Source organism: Mustela lutreola, chromosome 6 (assembly GCF_030435805.1).
Source record: "Mustela lutreola isolate mMusLut2 chromosome 6, mMusLut2.pri, whole genome shotgun sequence".
NCBI lineage: Eukaryota > Metazoa > Chordata > Mammalia > Carnivora > Mustelidae > Mustela > Mustela lutreola.
Genome location: NC_081295.1, coordinates 142,970,657 through 142,985,589, shown reverse-complemented (window position 1 = coordinate 142,985,589; position 14,933 = coordinate 142,970,657). Strand labels below are relative to the sequence as shown.

The following is a 14,933-nucleotide window of genomic DNA, read 5'->3' as shown; positions in this document are numbered from 1 at the left end:
CATCTACCTACAGGTGACAAGTTCTTCGTAGCTCCCGGCCATCCAGTCTGGAGATGTAGACTACAGCCATTCTATACCCATGCTTGATTATCATGGAAAAAATGCTTGTTGATTCTCCCTGTATCCAAGGACTTCATGATCAGCTTAGAACAAGAATTTATAAGCCCTGCCAAGGCATATATAGTCTACTTTTGTTTCCATTTGAACACCAGATATTAATGCCATGTGTACCATTGGTTATTTGGGAATTTCTCCGACTCTTTCTGCCTCTAGTGTATGCAAAGCTTGAGAAATGTCTGGTGTGGCACATCTGAAGGTCTTGGAATATTTTATTCTTTAAGCTGGCTTTAAGAAAGGAAGAAAAGTGTTTCTGTATAGTGAACTCTTTACCAGTGCTACTCATAATTCCTTGGCACAGCATCTGGTGTTAGAGGAAAAGAACGCTTCGCCGAGAAGGCAGTCTGATGTCATTGGTGGCAGACACAGGACGTATGTATCTGTGTTTTGTCTGCACCATCTGTTTTTCTCTTTACAGGCTATTGTTCCCATTTGGTTTTCGCTCCCTTCCAGGAATCCTGCCTCTCCATAAGAGCAAGGGCTCTTGGTGTTTAAAGGACTGAGCTAGCATTCTAACATGATGTCCCTCTGTTCTCTTCTTCCTAGAATCTTATGGCAAGGGCCTTATACGACAATGTCCCTGAGTGTGCTGAGGAGCTGGCCTTCCGCAAGGGAGACATCCTGACTGTCATAGAGCAGAACACAGGAGGACTGGAAGGATGGTGGCTCTGCTCCTTGCACGGTCGACAAGGCATTGTCCCCGGCAATCGGGTGAAGCTCCTGATTGGCCCCATTCAGGAGACCCCCTCCGGTCAGGACCAGCCTACTTCTGGACTGATGCACCAGTCCTTTGGCCAACAGAAGCTCTATCAAGCGCCAAACCCACACGGTGCTCCTCGAGACACCATCTATCAAGTGCCATCTTCCTACCAACATCAGGGAATTTACCAGGTCCCCACTAGCCACGGTACCCAGGAACAGGATGTGTATCAAGTACCACCATCAGTGCAGAGAAGCATTGGGGGAGCCAATGGGCCCCACTTAAGCAAAAAGGTGAGTGAGCGGCCGACTGGATTTGTGTTTCTCCTTACTTGTTTCCATTGCACTCAGAGTGGTAGAAATGTTCCCAGAACAAAAGCTTGAAACTCTCAAGAAGGAAATATATCTTCCGAAGAGTAAGTATACCCAAATACCTGAACTTGGGCATTGGTTTTGTATCATTTTTCCATTCATTGGTCAGCAAAACTTTGTTTCCATGTAATTATAAGTTCTTGTGTCATTCCAGATCATACTGGACCATTAAGTTGTTTCTTTCTGATAGATCTGCTTTTTGGCCTAGGTTCTATACTCAGTTTCCAGTCTTTTCTGTTTCCTCCTTGAGTTGTACAAGGCACCAAATTTTGCACAAGTACAATGATGCAGAAAGGACTCTTCTTTCACTAAAAGCTGAATCGTGACCCCATTGACCTGGCTGCACAAAGAACCCACCAGAAGTAAAGGGAGCGAAGAGGCTGGAAGTGGGTCATGGCAACCAACTTTTCTGTAAAGTTGTTAGTTTCAAGGTTGTCCAATTAAAACATGTGGACACCAGTGAATTTAGAAAAGAGCCATCCTCTTGTCCTTCAAGTAATTCCTATAATAATGCCGGAACCAGTGGATGAAAACAGTACAGCTAAAATAGTTAGGAAACCATTATGTTAAAAAGAAAGGGGGGTGGGGAGGACCTCTGCAGCACTCTGTACAATTCTAGATGTCTCAACAATTTGACATAAATAGAAATTTGTTCATCAAATTCATTTTAAGCATTTAGTATATGTATTTTTTTAAGATTTTTTTTTTTTTTTTTAAATAATCTCTATATCCATCCTGGGGCTCGAACTCACAACCCCAGGATCAAGAGTCACATGCTCGACCAACCAGCTGAGTCAGCCAGGCAGGCACCCTTCATTTAGTATATTTTTGATGCTTGTGATACAGCGATGAACCAAGGAGTGAGCAAAGCCTTCGTGATGCTTACGTTGTAGTGGGAAGACAAGCAAACACTGTAATGTCAGGGGGAAACACCTGGAAAGAAAATAATGTTAGTCAGTGTTGGCCAACACCAAGATCAGGTTTACGTAAGCACTGCAAGGGAGGGCTTTTTTCTTTCATTAATGGGCAAATTCCAAGGGTCTGCAACAAGTTCTTTGAGGTCTGGTATCAAGAATGGACTGATTTAATGGAATGAGAAATAAGGGAAGACGCAGTTAGATATGAGAAGGACCTTGCTGGCCCCAAGAACACCACATATGCCTGTGTCTTGCTTCGAGAAAATCTGATACAAAGGCTGAATTTACACAATCACGTCCATTACGGAATATCTGTTCTCAGGATAATGGAATTCTCTGTTGGACAAAAAATGGGAGGGGGAGAATCACTGTTGGATTCCTTAAAATAACAAAACCAGGAATGTATTTTCAAATCACCTTTTATACAAAAGGTACGTAAGACCAACCATTGCTCAAGAGCACTTGTGTGGCATAAGCCCGGCGCATGCATGCGAGGAGGAATTCCTCAAGAAAAGGTGACTTGTTTTGCCCAGGATGATGATCACTCTCTGGAGGCAAAGTGACTCCGTCATGACCTTTCAGAGTCCTTCTTACCCAAGGGACTTTAGATTTAAAGGGAAAGCCAAACCAAGCCTCTGTCTCCAGAGGGGGGGAAAAAAAAAAGAACAGTTGAAAGGTGTAACTATAAATAAATAACTTCTCTCATTCTTAGTCCTGGTTGTTTGCACCTTAAAAATAGCTCTCCCTCCTCGGAGCTAGTGTGAGGCAGACGAGGGGGACCAGAACAGGAAATGCTTGGCTGAAAGGTGGTGGGGTCTAAACTTTCATCACAGTTTATTTTGGCAGAAGGTGACATGTTTTCCCTTTTAGACTCAACGTTTTGAGTTCCAAGTCTGAAAAGTACTTCGGATTTCTTCCCATTTTATGTGCTGTCACTGGACGGCAGATTCGCTCCTTGACCCTCCATCCTTTTCAAGAGGACGGAATTGGACCACACCTTCCCTTAGATGGAGGCTGGAGTGTGCGCGTGAACTCAGTGTTTTGTTTGTTTGTCTAATTCAAAAATCAGTGAAACATTTTGTGTTTGCTGAACGGTGGGTGATTCCTGTTGGAGGAAGCCCTTCGGAATTGGACCTCTGCCAGCCTTCACAGCGGGGAGACTTTTACCAGAACTGAGAACTAGAGAATGCCTGCAGTGGGTCTGAGGTGGCAACATGGCGGCAAGGATAGGAAGGGCAGGACAGAACGGTCCTGGTTCCTCCAGGCTGAACACCAAGTGTTCTGCAGCATATCCTGACCTCACCTTGAATGCCTCTGGTTCCCTAGACTGACTCCTTCCATCATGTCCACTGGGCCACTGGCTCAAACCTCCATGAGTGTGAGGAGGAAAAAGCTCTTCCTTCCTTTCCTCTCGCTCTCTTCCTTCCTCTTTTCTCCCTCCCTCCCTCTCTTGCTTGCTCTCATTCTTGTGCTTTCTCTCTCCCCATTTCTTTCATTTTCACCTTCTGTCCATCCTTCCTTCCTTCCTTCCTCGCTCCTTCTTAGTGGAGATGGCTTGGCTGCTAAAACGTCAGGTTAACCTTCTAGATAACGGTTGTTGAAAAAACTTCTATCAACATCTTCCTCTGTGAAGGGATCTTCTCAGTGGGTGATAATCACGCTAATGACTTAAGCCAAGGCCCAAAGAGTTCATCTCAGTACAGCGGGGATCGGGCAGGCTTTATGGGTTTTTGTTTTTGTTTTTGTTTTGTCTTCAGGCTTTTTTTTTTTTTTTTCCAGTTCTTATTGTAGCTGACTTAGTGAATAGCCCTGTACCCATTTTTCTCCTTACTTTCCTATCTATAAAAGGGTGGTAAGCCCAGGACTAGACATTTCTGGAAGTTTAAGCTCTAGTCCTTAAAAGCTATTGAAGAAGAAAAGGAAGAGGAGGTAGATTTTGTTCTAAAGCATGAAAGTGTAGTTTAAGTTTTTTAGAGAACATAAGAATCATTTGGAGAGGTAGGGAAGGTGAGCTGAAATGCAGATCTCCAGGCCTTTCCCACCCGAAATTCTAATCCTGGAGCCTGGGAATCTGCCCTGGGTTGAGCTCGTGGGCTAGTTCTTGGGAGAGGTGACCCAGGACTGCATTTTGAGAACCTACCGTAAAGTGACCATGGTGGGGGTTTGGATATGTTCCAATCTGATTGTGATTCGGGGATTCCCTTATTGTAGCTACGGACTGTGGGCTTCAGGAGTTTCATCGACCACAGTTTTTTCCATGAATGAATCATATAGGAGGAAAAAAAAATTTCTGCCTTCTATCACTTTGACTTTGCTCTTTGGGAAGGTGCAGCTTCTACCACCTGAGACCCCTGTCCTCGTCCAATCACACTAAGTGCCATGCATCACTCATTCTATCAGCAGTTAGAAAAAGAAAGATAATCATGTCATCCCCACCCTTTTATGAAACAAGACAGCGTGAGTATTGTGCAAAGAGCATGGGCTCTGGGGTTAGGCTGACCCCTGGCTCTCTTCCTTCATAGCTGTCAATCCCTTGGCAAGTTCCTCGACTTCCCTAGGCTTTGATTTCTCCATCTGTAATTTGGGAACAATCCCAACCACCTCACAGAGTGGAACAACATGCAGGAAGGACATTGCCCAGGGCTTCAGTACTGGGGGTGGGGTGGGGGGATGGGCGGGCCGTGGAGGGTGGTGCAGGGGACCCACGAGGAGGTGGGGGGTGTGTGGCTTACAAGCTTAGTTCCTCTCCTCTCCCCTGTTTGTCCTTCCTTTTTCAGAGTTTGTTTTGAAGGGCCTCAGCCCTGTTTGTGTTTCTGATTGTGCATCAGATATGCAAATATTTTACTGCTAACACAGGGGCTGTTCCCTTGGAGTGTGTGGCGCTCTCTCTCTCTTTCTTTAGTTCTGTAGGAACTTTGCACAGAGTGGAAAATAACTGACACCTTTCTTAATTTCACTGGTCTTTTGCCCTGTGGGTTCTGGATGCCAGTGATGTTTTATCCATTAGGCATTACAGGGCAGAATGCCCAGGGATGTTTCAGAACCCCCTGCACCCCCCCCCCAAAATTTTGACTCCAAAGTATGAAACACAAAAACTGAAAAATATAATTAATAAACATTTAGACAAATGTGTAGGAAATAACTATCACGTCTGCCTCATTAATTGCTACATTTAGAGCTCAAAGCTATTTTATTACACTTGAAAACAATTTGTAGGTTAGATTCTTCTCACTTTGCAAGGATTTCTAAATATGCCCTGGGATTGCCAAGAACTCACAGGCAATTTTAAATTAACTGAGTTACTCACAGTCCAATAATTTGAAAAGCTAAATTATGTCTATGTTTTAACGTTCTCGATTCCTTAAAAGCAAAAATTCTACTTACTAAGGGGCTGTGGCGGAGAGTGGAGCTCCCAAGGCTCCAAAAGCTGAAGGGCCTCAAAGGTCTGAAATAGCTTCATTTTTCTACGTAAGCGGTCAGCAAAAACTGGCCCCTGAGTTCATCCATTCTGTGCCTTGATCCGCATGGAGAATGATACGTGTTTCTCTGATTATTTTTTGGACACATTGCTTTTATTTTAACTGATGGAATTGAGTTTGTTTTGCATTCTTCTGAAGATCAGTTTTGAATTAAGGGATTGACATCCAGTAGGGCAGGCAGGGACTGGAGCTGTCCTTTACATGTGGCATTCCCATGTATGGCATTTCCCACTAGAGGCCACACTCACAGCAAAGTGTCAGCACACAGATGACAGCCCATGAACACGGATCAGAGGCAGAAGCAAGAAATGAAGCATCTGATTTGAGTTGACCTTTGAATAAACTGAAAAATGATTCTGATCTTATCGCCCATCAATCATCACACGTGGTTCAAATCTTATCATCCAGCTCATTTCCATCTCTTGATGTCTGTCAGATTCTACTCCGGAGTTTTCCCCTAAGAAGGGAGTTGGGGGAGCACTTGGGTGTCTCAGTGGGTTAAAGCCTCTGCCTTCAGCTCAGGTCATGATTCCAGGGTCCTGGGATCGAGGCCCACATCAGGCTCTCTGCTCAGTGGGGAGCCTGCTTCCCCCCGCCTCTCTGTGTGTCAAATAAATAAATAAAATCTTAAAAAGAAAAAAAAAAAAAGAAGAAGGGAGTTGGGGAATGCCAGCATCTCTTTTCTGTAATCATAACTATCTGTACACAACAAGTGAGAGCATTCAAAGCATGACTGATGTAAAGTTCAGCGTGTCTGAGAACCTACCTTTTATTATTTATTTTTTTAAAGATATATTTATTTATTTATTTGAGAGAGAGAGCACATGAGCATGGAGGGGGGCAGGGCAGAGGGAGAGGGAGAGAGAATCTCAAGCAAACTTCCCCACTGAGGGCGGAGCCCCATGTGGGGCTCAGTCTCACAACCTAGAGGTCATGACCTGAGCTGAAATCGAGTCGGAGGCTTAACCGAATGTGCCGCCCAAGAACCTACCTTTTATGCATTTTTCCCAGTAGCCACAAGATTAGCTGACTCTTCCATGGTTACATAGAGAGGAGAACGACACTATTTTTACTGGAGAGTGGAGCTTCCTCTGCATATTCTGTGATTTATCTAGAATGACTTTTCTTCTCCATGCTTTTTTTTGTTTTTAGATTTTATTTATTTATTTGACAGACAGAGATCACAAGTAGACAGAGAGGCAGGCAGAGAGAGAGAGGGAAGCAGGCTCCCCGCTGAGCAGAGAGCCCGATACGGGACTCGATCCCAGGACCCTGAGATCATGACCCAAGCCAAAAGCAGAGGATTTAACCCACTGAGCCATTCAGGTGCCCCTTCTTCTCCATTCTATCTGTAAACCCTTTGTCATATTTTAAAGCCCATGTCAATGTTCATCTCCTCTGAGAAGCCTTCCCATCTGCACCCCAGCCATTTTCTCTCCTCCTCTATTTTCTCCCCCAAAATATGTTACCCTCTTCACTTAATCTCAAGGGAAGCTCATGGGTTCATTAAAACTACAGTGGCCGTTACGATGGGTATGATGGGCTAGACTGGGGTGGCACTCAGAAAACTCTACATTTATCTAGACCCCGTGACATCATCTTTAAAGACCATGTCCTACCTTCCAAACTGGGACACGGCCAAATGTTGGCAGGAAATGATTAAAAGAGTTTCACCAGGTCTTCCAGGCCCATTCCTGAAAGGTAACATAAGAACCAGAAATAGATTTGCTATAATATCTGTACCTTCTTAGACACTGAGTCATCACGAATTACACACAGACGCGCGCACACGCGCACACACCCCCTCACCCAAAGCCATGGGTTAGGGAACAGAGGACTTCCCTTATTGGGATTTGAAGGATTGTGAAATCTGGTTGCCAGAGGCAACACTCAGTAACCGGCCAGCTAACTGCTATATATTCACAGTATGATTTGTCTACCAACAAGTAAAAATAGATTTAGAGGAAATGAAAGCTCCCCGAGAAGATAAACTCTGACTACACCTAACTTTCCTTTGTTCTCTTCCTATGCACACACAGAGACCCCTTGAAAATAGCAGGGAGAATCAGAGTGGGACAGGGCACAGAGGACGTCTGGTTTCTTCACTTATGAACTCCATAAAGGGACCAGGTTTCAGAATCGTGCATCTCTCTATGAGGATAATCTGGATTTAAATTATTTTCCCCCTCAATACATGGCTTTTGGGACTGTGTGGAGAAGTGAACGTCCATCTAAATTCCTTACCCTCAAGAGTCAAGATGAATTCTACAGCTTACACAGAACTGGAGGACCTTGAGCACTTAGGGGCAGGACTCGATGAGCTCACTTTGAAAATGAGAACTCTCTCCTCCCAGCGGAGCCACCCACGCCAGGGGAATGAGCAAACTGGAACACCTCCCTAAAAATGTACAAAGCTCTTTTTTGTTTGGCCAATGCCAAGGCCGCCCAACTCGGTCGCGGTTTGTCATAAAGCTCACAGTGCGTATTTCGGAGAGTGCATCAGTAACTTCTTGTAAACCAAAGTCATTGTCCTTCCTTCTTCAATGATTTCATGCTGAGTGACTGTGCTTATCAGAGCGATTGGGCCAGATGTTGTGTGTGGTGTGAAGGCTGGTTGAGTGGATAATGCCGTGTGAGGGAGGAAAAAGAAAACATTTATTTATTTGATTTGATGACAAAACTCAGCCTTCATATTGGTGGAACAGGAACGTGCCTTTAAAAGCAGGCTTGTTGGGTGGCTCAGTGGGTCAAAGCCTCTGCCATTGACTCAGGTCATAATCCCAGGGTCCTGGGATCCAGCCCTGCATCGGGGCTTTCTGCTCAGCAGGGAGCCTGCTTCCCTTCCTCTCTCTCTGCCTGTCTCTCTGCCTACTTGTGATCTCTGTCTGTCAAATAAATAAATAAAATCTTAAAAAAAAAAAAAAAAGGCAGGCTTGTTTGAGTATGTTGTGGAAAATGCAGAGCAAGATCCCATCAGGAGTGGGCTTGGTTCTGAATAGTGCCAGACCCCATTGCCCAGGTGGGTTTCTAGAAAGGTATGCTGCTGCTGCTAAGGAATCCCAGTGTGACTCACTTAGGTCAGTGTGTCTTCTCTCCAAGTTCTGTGTAACTACGGTAACATGTGATGAGTACCAAGGGACTCTCTCTTAAAAGCAACCCCCAAGTAGGCTGATTTTTGAAGCAAGGAATCTTCAGCCATGCCATAATCACCTCTGATTTGTTTGAGTAGTTTTTCTTGGGTTTTCTTCAAGCAGGGGGTGCTTAAAGCAGTGGTTTATCATACTGGTCATTTATTTTCCAATTTACCACCAATTGTCTGTGTAGCTCTTCGCAAGCTATGAAGTTACTCATTTTTCACGATAGCTTTAGGACGAAAGTGGGGGTGACCTGAAAGTGCTCTGGGGTCCTAGCTCCATGTTAGGAAACCTTGCATCCGTAATCTCATCTGATCTTCTCAACAGCTTCATAAGGAACCGGAGTGTTCCTTACACCCCCCTCTCTTTACAGGGGAGGGATCTGAGGTCTAAGAAGTGAGTTAACTTGCTGAAGGACATACCTCTGGGAAGAGACGGCCTTGGTATTTGAACTCAAGTCTTTCTGACTCTGAAGCTGATGATTTTTACATCCAGGCTAATGGTTGATTTTGCCAAGCCCTAAAATAAGAGGGCTTGTTTAGGACGTTTCATGAGCAATTCTAGCTCATCACAATCCTGGGTGCTAAACAGCGTCGTCTTGGCCAGGAAGAATTAAAGTCACTTCATAAGGCTCCCACCCAAGCTGGAGAGCAGCCCTATGCTGAGGGAGTGGGGGTTGAGGAAGGTGGAAATTCCCGCCACCCAGAGGCAATGGTCTGTTTCATGGCAGGCTGATCCGGAAGTCCCAAGCCGATGATTAAGGTGATGTGAAGACACTGAGAACACTGCTGTGTTGGCTTTCTCTACCACTGGAAGCACCATCTTTTCAAATGACTTCCAATGAGTCCGGATGGATAACTTCACTTAACCAGATACATTGGTCTCCCCTTATCCACAGTTGTGTTCTCATGATTTCAGTTACCTACGGTCAATCAGGGTCTGGAAGCAAATGATCCTCCTTCTGACATACGGTCAATGCCTGTGTCACTCACCTCACTTCCCCTCATCACGCAGGCATTTTATCATCTCATGTCATCACAAGAAGGGTGTGTACCATACAGTACAGCAAGATATTTTGAGAGAACATGTTCACATACAGTGTATCATTATAATTGTTCTATTTTATTACTGTTGTTAATCTCTAACTGTGTTGAATTGATAAATCAAACTTTACCATAGGTATGTATGTGTAGAAGGAAAACACATAGTATATATAGGGTTCTGAACTAATCACAGTTTCAGGCATCCCCTGAGGATCTTGGAACATACCCACCATGGATGAGGAGAGATTGCTATCTAGTTAAATCTCCCAGAATGGGCTTGCCAGGGAAAGGGGCACCCCCTAAATTTAAGATACCCAGATTTCAAGTTTTGCTTCCCAAACAAGGAAGTGAGTTTCTCAGTGAAACTAGGAAAGTAGTAAACTTTTAATCTGTCTTGCAAATGTAAGCAATGGGATATTGACAAAAGTAGGGGTGGACCTCGGGACCCAGCCAGCCAGGTTCGTTCTTACTTCTCTGCCATTAACCAGCTGATTAACCTCTCTGAACTCCAGTTCCCTCAACTGTGAAATGGGGAGTAGGGTTGAATTATCTCTAATGGTCTTTGCTAAAATTTTATGATCCAGATATCCTTATCTGATTCTTTCCCAGAGTCACTGGAAAAGTTTAGTAAAACTGCTTGATCTCAAGATTCTTTAAAAAAAAAAAAAAAAGAAAGAAAGAAAGAAAAAAAAAAAGACACTCGGGCACTGATCTAAATTTCAACTTGACCCTGTAAGTTTTGGCAAATCTTACTCCTCCTTTAGGATGCAGTCCGCCTTCCCATCTAGAAACCGCAGTCGCCCCCAGAAGATGGAGCTGTGGCGATAGAAGGCAAGGAGCAGGAGGAACAAGGGGGGAGGGGTGGGGGGCGGGGAGGTCAGCTGAGCCAGCTCGCAGCCCCATCCCTGTACAGGAGAACACTTCCCACAGAGCAGCTTCTTCAAGAGAACTATCTTCCCTGCTTTGGTACCAAAAGCTAAGAGACTGTTTCCTCCTAGAACTTATTTTATTTTTCTGTCCATTTTCCTCTGTTTAATCCTCTTGGATATGGCAGAAACCCTTGTCGGGTCAGGTGTCTCTGGAAGCAACAGCCGTGCCCACAGCACCACGTTCTGCCACGTGATGGGTCTATCATCTCAGCCACGGCGTCCCTTCTCCCAGGGAGGCTCTGAGGGGTCTCCTGCACAAGGTCTCCTACCCAGAGCTCCCAGCATTTGGGCCCTGAAATGCTCATGCCTTCCCCCCTTTCCACAATCACAGCCCCTTTCGGGCAGTCTGTGGACATCTAAACTCCCTTCCAAAATCCAGACCTTGTGGTTAGTGTCCTGTTGAATTTATTTGGGCATCCAAAGAGCCAAAACGCTGGTGCCCTTTATAGTTCTCCAAGAACACCTCGGTCCATGGAATTAAAAAAAAAAAAAATGACTTCACTGGACCCAGCTCTGTCACCACGGGTCCCATTCAACTTTGTGCGGAGAAAGACCTCAACCGTGGCAGGAGCCCAGACGTCATTCCCCGCCGTGCTCTTCCACATTAAATGCTTTGAGCTGCTCTTTGACGCTCAGTCACTCCATAACTAAATATTGCTTTAGCACTTGCTGCACAAAGAGTTTCCTGAAAGCAGCAGGGGAGGCGTGCTGGAGGCTGGACAATCAGGGCACTGTTTCCATGGAGTGGTTTGCCTCCTGAATGCTGTGTCTAATGAAAGTGACCCAAGAGCCCTGTTCCACTTCTGAGCCTTCGGTTGTGACTTTTTCCTCATTTGGAGGGGGAAAAAAAAGAGAGAGAGAGAGAGAGAGAGGCTGATCGTGATTTAGATGGGGCGAGCGAAAGGCTGAGTTCTAGCCTAAAAATCAGACAGCGAAATATCTTTGAAGGAAAGTAAATCACCGCCCAAGAACAGAGGGGGGAGAGACCTCGATGAGCTCAAGAGAAGCTTTAGGAAGGGTAAGCCATGCACTTGGCCCACAAGGGTGTATTTTCCGGGCCAGACTCGGTTTTCATTATATTGTTGCTATGTGCACAGTGAATGAGCTCACTGCTACACCCAAGCTGGGCAGAGAGCATTTATAGAGAATTAATAAACCCAGTGGAGGCAACATGTGGCTTTTCCTCTGGTCATGAAAAGAAACTAGTAATCTTCTATCTTAAACAGACGAACCTCTGTAACTTCGCTGTTTCTGAAAGCTGGACCCCAGTTCTAACAGGCAGACGGTGATAATAGTGATGTTTCTCTTCCTAAGAGTTTTTCTTTAAAGGGAAAGGGTCACACAGTTCATGAGCTTTAAGACAAAGAGGTTATTATAAGATCTAATAAACACCGTGGTGGCTCTGTGAATGCTTTTTAAGGGCATTTATATGAAATGAGTTCTTTCCAGCGGGCGGTTTTTGAAATCTAAATACTCCTGTTAATGCATGAAACCCAGGGATAGTATAAATTAAACTGGGGGGTTAGGGAGATTAGAGATAGACAGGAAGCGATCTGATTTTATTTTCTGCAGATGCCAAGAAAAATGCAAATGGCTGACTGCTGGTCAGTAAGGCCTACTTCTGAATTCAGACAATCTTAGGAACTGTTAATGGCAGAGTTATAAATCTGGACTGTCATTATTACAGTACGGTGGCACTTTTTAACTTCTCATCAATTACTCATTATACTTCCTGAGCACCACCTGGGCCTAGGCCTTGATGAGGCCCAAGGGCACAATGCCAGGAGCCGGGTGCCCACGTTCCTGCTCTGCAAGGTTGATGGGTAAACTTGGGGGGTCAGTTATCGAGGCATTATCTGGATATCAAGAAGACACGATTGGGTCATTCTGGCCACTTCTGATGTTGCTTCGGGATGGAGAGATGTAGACCCAGAGAATTAAATCATGGGACACGGAAACCCAGACGGTTACAAAGACCCCTCTGTACCCTTCCAAGTGGGATGTCTTGTTAAATTCTGCTAAAATTATACAAAATTCTGTTTCTGTGATTTTTGTAATCGTTGAAGCAGGCATCTATCTAATGTAGAAGTATGGGCCATAATAATGATGAGAATACCCTAGAACCTGTGCTCCGGGCTCCCCGTCCCATCTAGGCCTCTTATCCATTCCACCCAGTTCTTTCTGTCAAACAGTAGGATTTTTCCACTTCCTTGTTACTGTTTTTGTTCTTCTTCACAGTTGCTGGTAGCACGGGAGGAGGGAAGGAACGAAAACAGGGGTGGGTGTTGGAGGAAAGAGACAAGAAGTGAGTGGTAGGGCTGGCATCAGAAAGAAGCAGGGCAGAACATGGCGGAGACCCTATTCGTCAGCTTTCCTGGGACTCTCGGCGGGGAGGGTCTGCCCAGGCACAGCTTGCTCCCCTCCCGTTTCCACAGAATGCCCCTGAGCAGGAGGCATGCGCTGAGAGGCTAAGGTCTTCCCAACCTCAGGGCCTTCACAGCAGTGAAGCCCCACTCCCAGACACCCCCGAGCGAGCTCTGCCCTGAGGAAGTGAAGTGGATGCCCACGGAGTCTTGCTGAGACCTTGGCCCCAGAGATACCACATGAGCGAGAGTCCTCTTGAAAGGTATTTCGCTGCTAGACTCCCAGCTGGGTATGCGCCCCACTTCTTTGTGAGGGCCTCTTGACAAATCCAGCTTGTGATCTCCCACTGAAAAGGTCTTGTCTGAGGAGAAACCCAGTCAAGGGTCCTGGGTTTGGGATGTTGCTATCTTCCTCTTGGATAAATAGCTTTACTTCTATGCCTCATAAAGCATGTTTATCTCCTGGGGTTTTCCGCTGGAGTGTCTTGGGCGGTTAGGGTGATCGCTGTGACAATGACAATACTGAGAAGACCAGAGTAAAACAGTAACCCAAGTCAATCTCCTGATGGCTTTGGAAAACCAAAGTCTCTTGTCACTGGCTGCTTTGATGTGAAATTCCCATCGCCTCACAGACCTCACTGAGAACACTATGCATTTGTAAAGATTCATTTCTTTCGATTCAACTCATATCTAAATGATTAAATTTAGTTGGCTCCCCTCATTTAATCACGAAACACTCTGAAAGCCAACAGCCTGTGAGATCTGTGGTCACTAAGACACAGACCACATCCTCCTCATATTGGGAAGAAAGCAAAAATTGGCTCTTATCCTTTTCTGCTGTCTTGTCTCCTATATTTTGGGGTATCTTTGTAGGACGGACGCTGAATTTACAAATATTTGTAAGAAATAATTGAAGGCCCATAAAGATGTCATCTACTTCCAGAGAGGATTTTATTCCCTTCTGCCAGCCTCCCAGCCACACAGAAATCTGATTTCGGGCTTTGAGATAGTCTTACCAACCCTGATGAGTGAAAACCTGGCTTCAGCCTGTGCGTGGGTGGCTTCCCTTCTAGCACCTTCTTACTTTTACATCCAACCCAAAGTAGGGTCCCAACCTTGGGAAGCCCTAGAGTCCAGTATTCCCCCACACCCAAAGACATGGCAAAAAGACACAGTGTGGCCTCTTAGACACACCTCTCTCACATCAGTCAGTGCCCCCCACCCCTGGAAAAAAGCAGCCTTAAAGTGTGGGCTTACCTCTGTGAATTCCTTCTCTGCTCCCAAAGGCGGACCTGATCGATCAATCGATCTTTCTCTTTCTCTTTCTTTCTTTCTTTCTTTTTAAGATTTTTATTTATTTATTTGAGATAGAGCGAGAGAACAAAGCATGAGCTTGAAGAGGGGGGCAGAGGGGGGAGGCAGAGACAGACTCCCCACTGAGCAGGGAGCCTGATGCAGGACTTGATTCCAGGACTCTGGGATTATCACCTGAGCTGAAGGCAGCCACCCAACTGACTGAGCCACCCAGGTGCCCCTCTTTACTATCTTTTAATGCTTTGAGGTGATGAAGACGATTGTTAATATCTGTTCCTCATTCTTTAAAAGCTGTCTTCAGTAGGTCGGTTGATCTGAATTCCCAGGTCCACAACTTAAGTCCAAAAGTAAAGCTGTATAACCCAGCAATTATAATAGAATTATCATAGACAATTATAATAGAAATAACTAAGACTTCAGGGGTTTGCTGGATGCCAGGCTCTTTATGTGCTTGATCTTATTTAATACACTAATAGCCTCTAAGTGCTATTATTTCCATTCTACTAATGAGGAAACGGGCTTAGAATGGACGGATGCCTTGGTCATGTTCTCACACGTGGTGGAGT

General features: G+C 45.2%; 1 protein-coding gene across 2 annotated transcripts in view; it reads left to right on the top strand.

Moving 5' to 3' along the window:
* The window catches only part of NEDD9 (neural precursor cell expressed, developmentally down-regulated 9), a 187,624-nt gene that overhangs the window by 158,291 nt on the left and 14,400 nt on the right, over window positions 1–14,933 (top strand). For both annotated transcript variants that reach the window (XM_059179253.1, XM_059179252.1), the window contains one exon: window positions 664–1,110. In XM_059179253.1, the coding sequence (XP_059035236.1) occupies window positions 664–1,110 (447 nt within the window). The remainder of the gene's footprint in view (window positions 1–663; window positions 1,111–14,933) is intronic.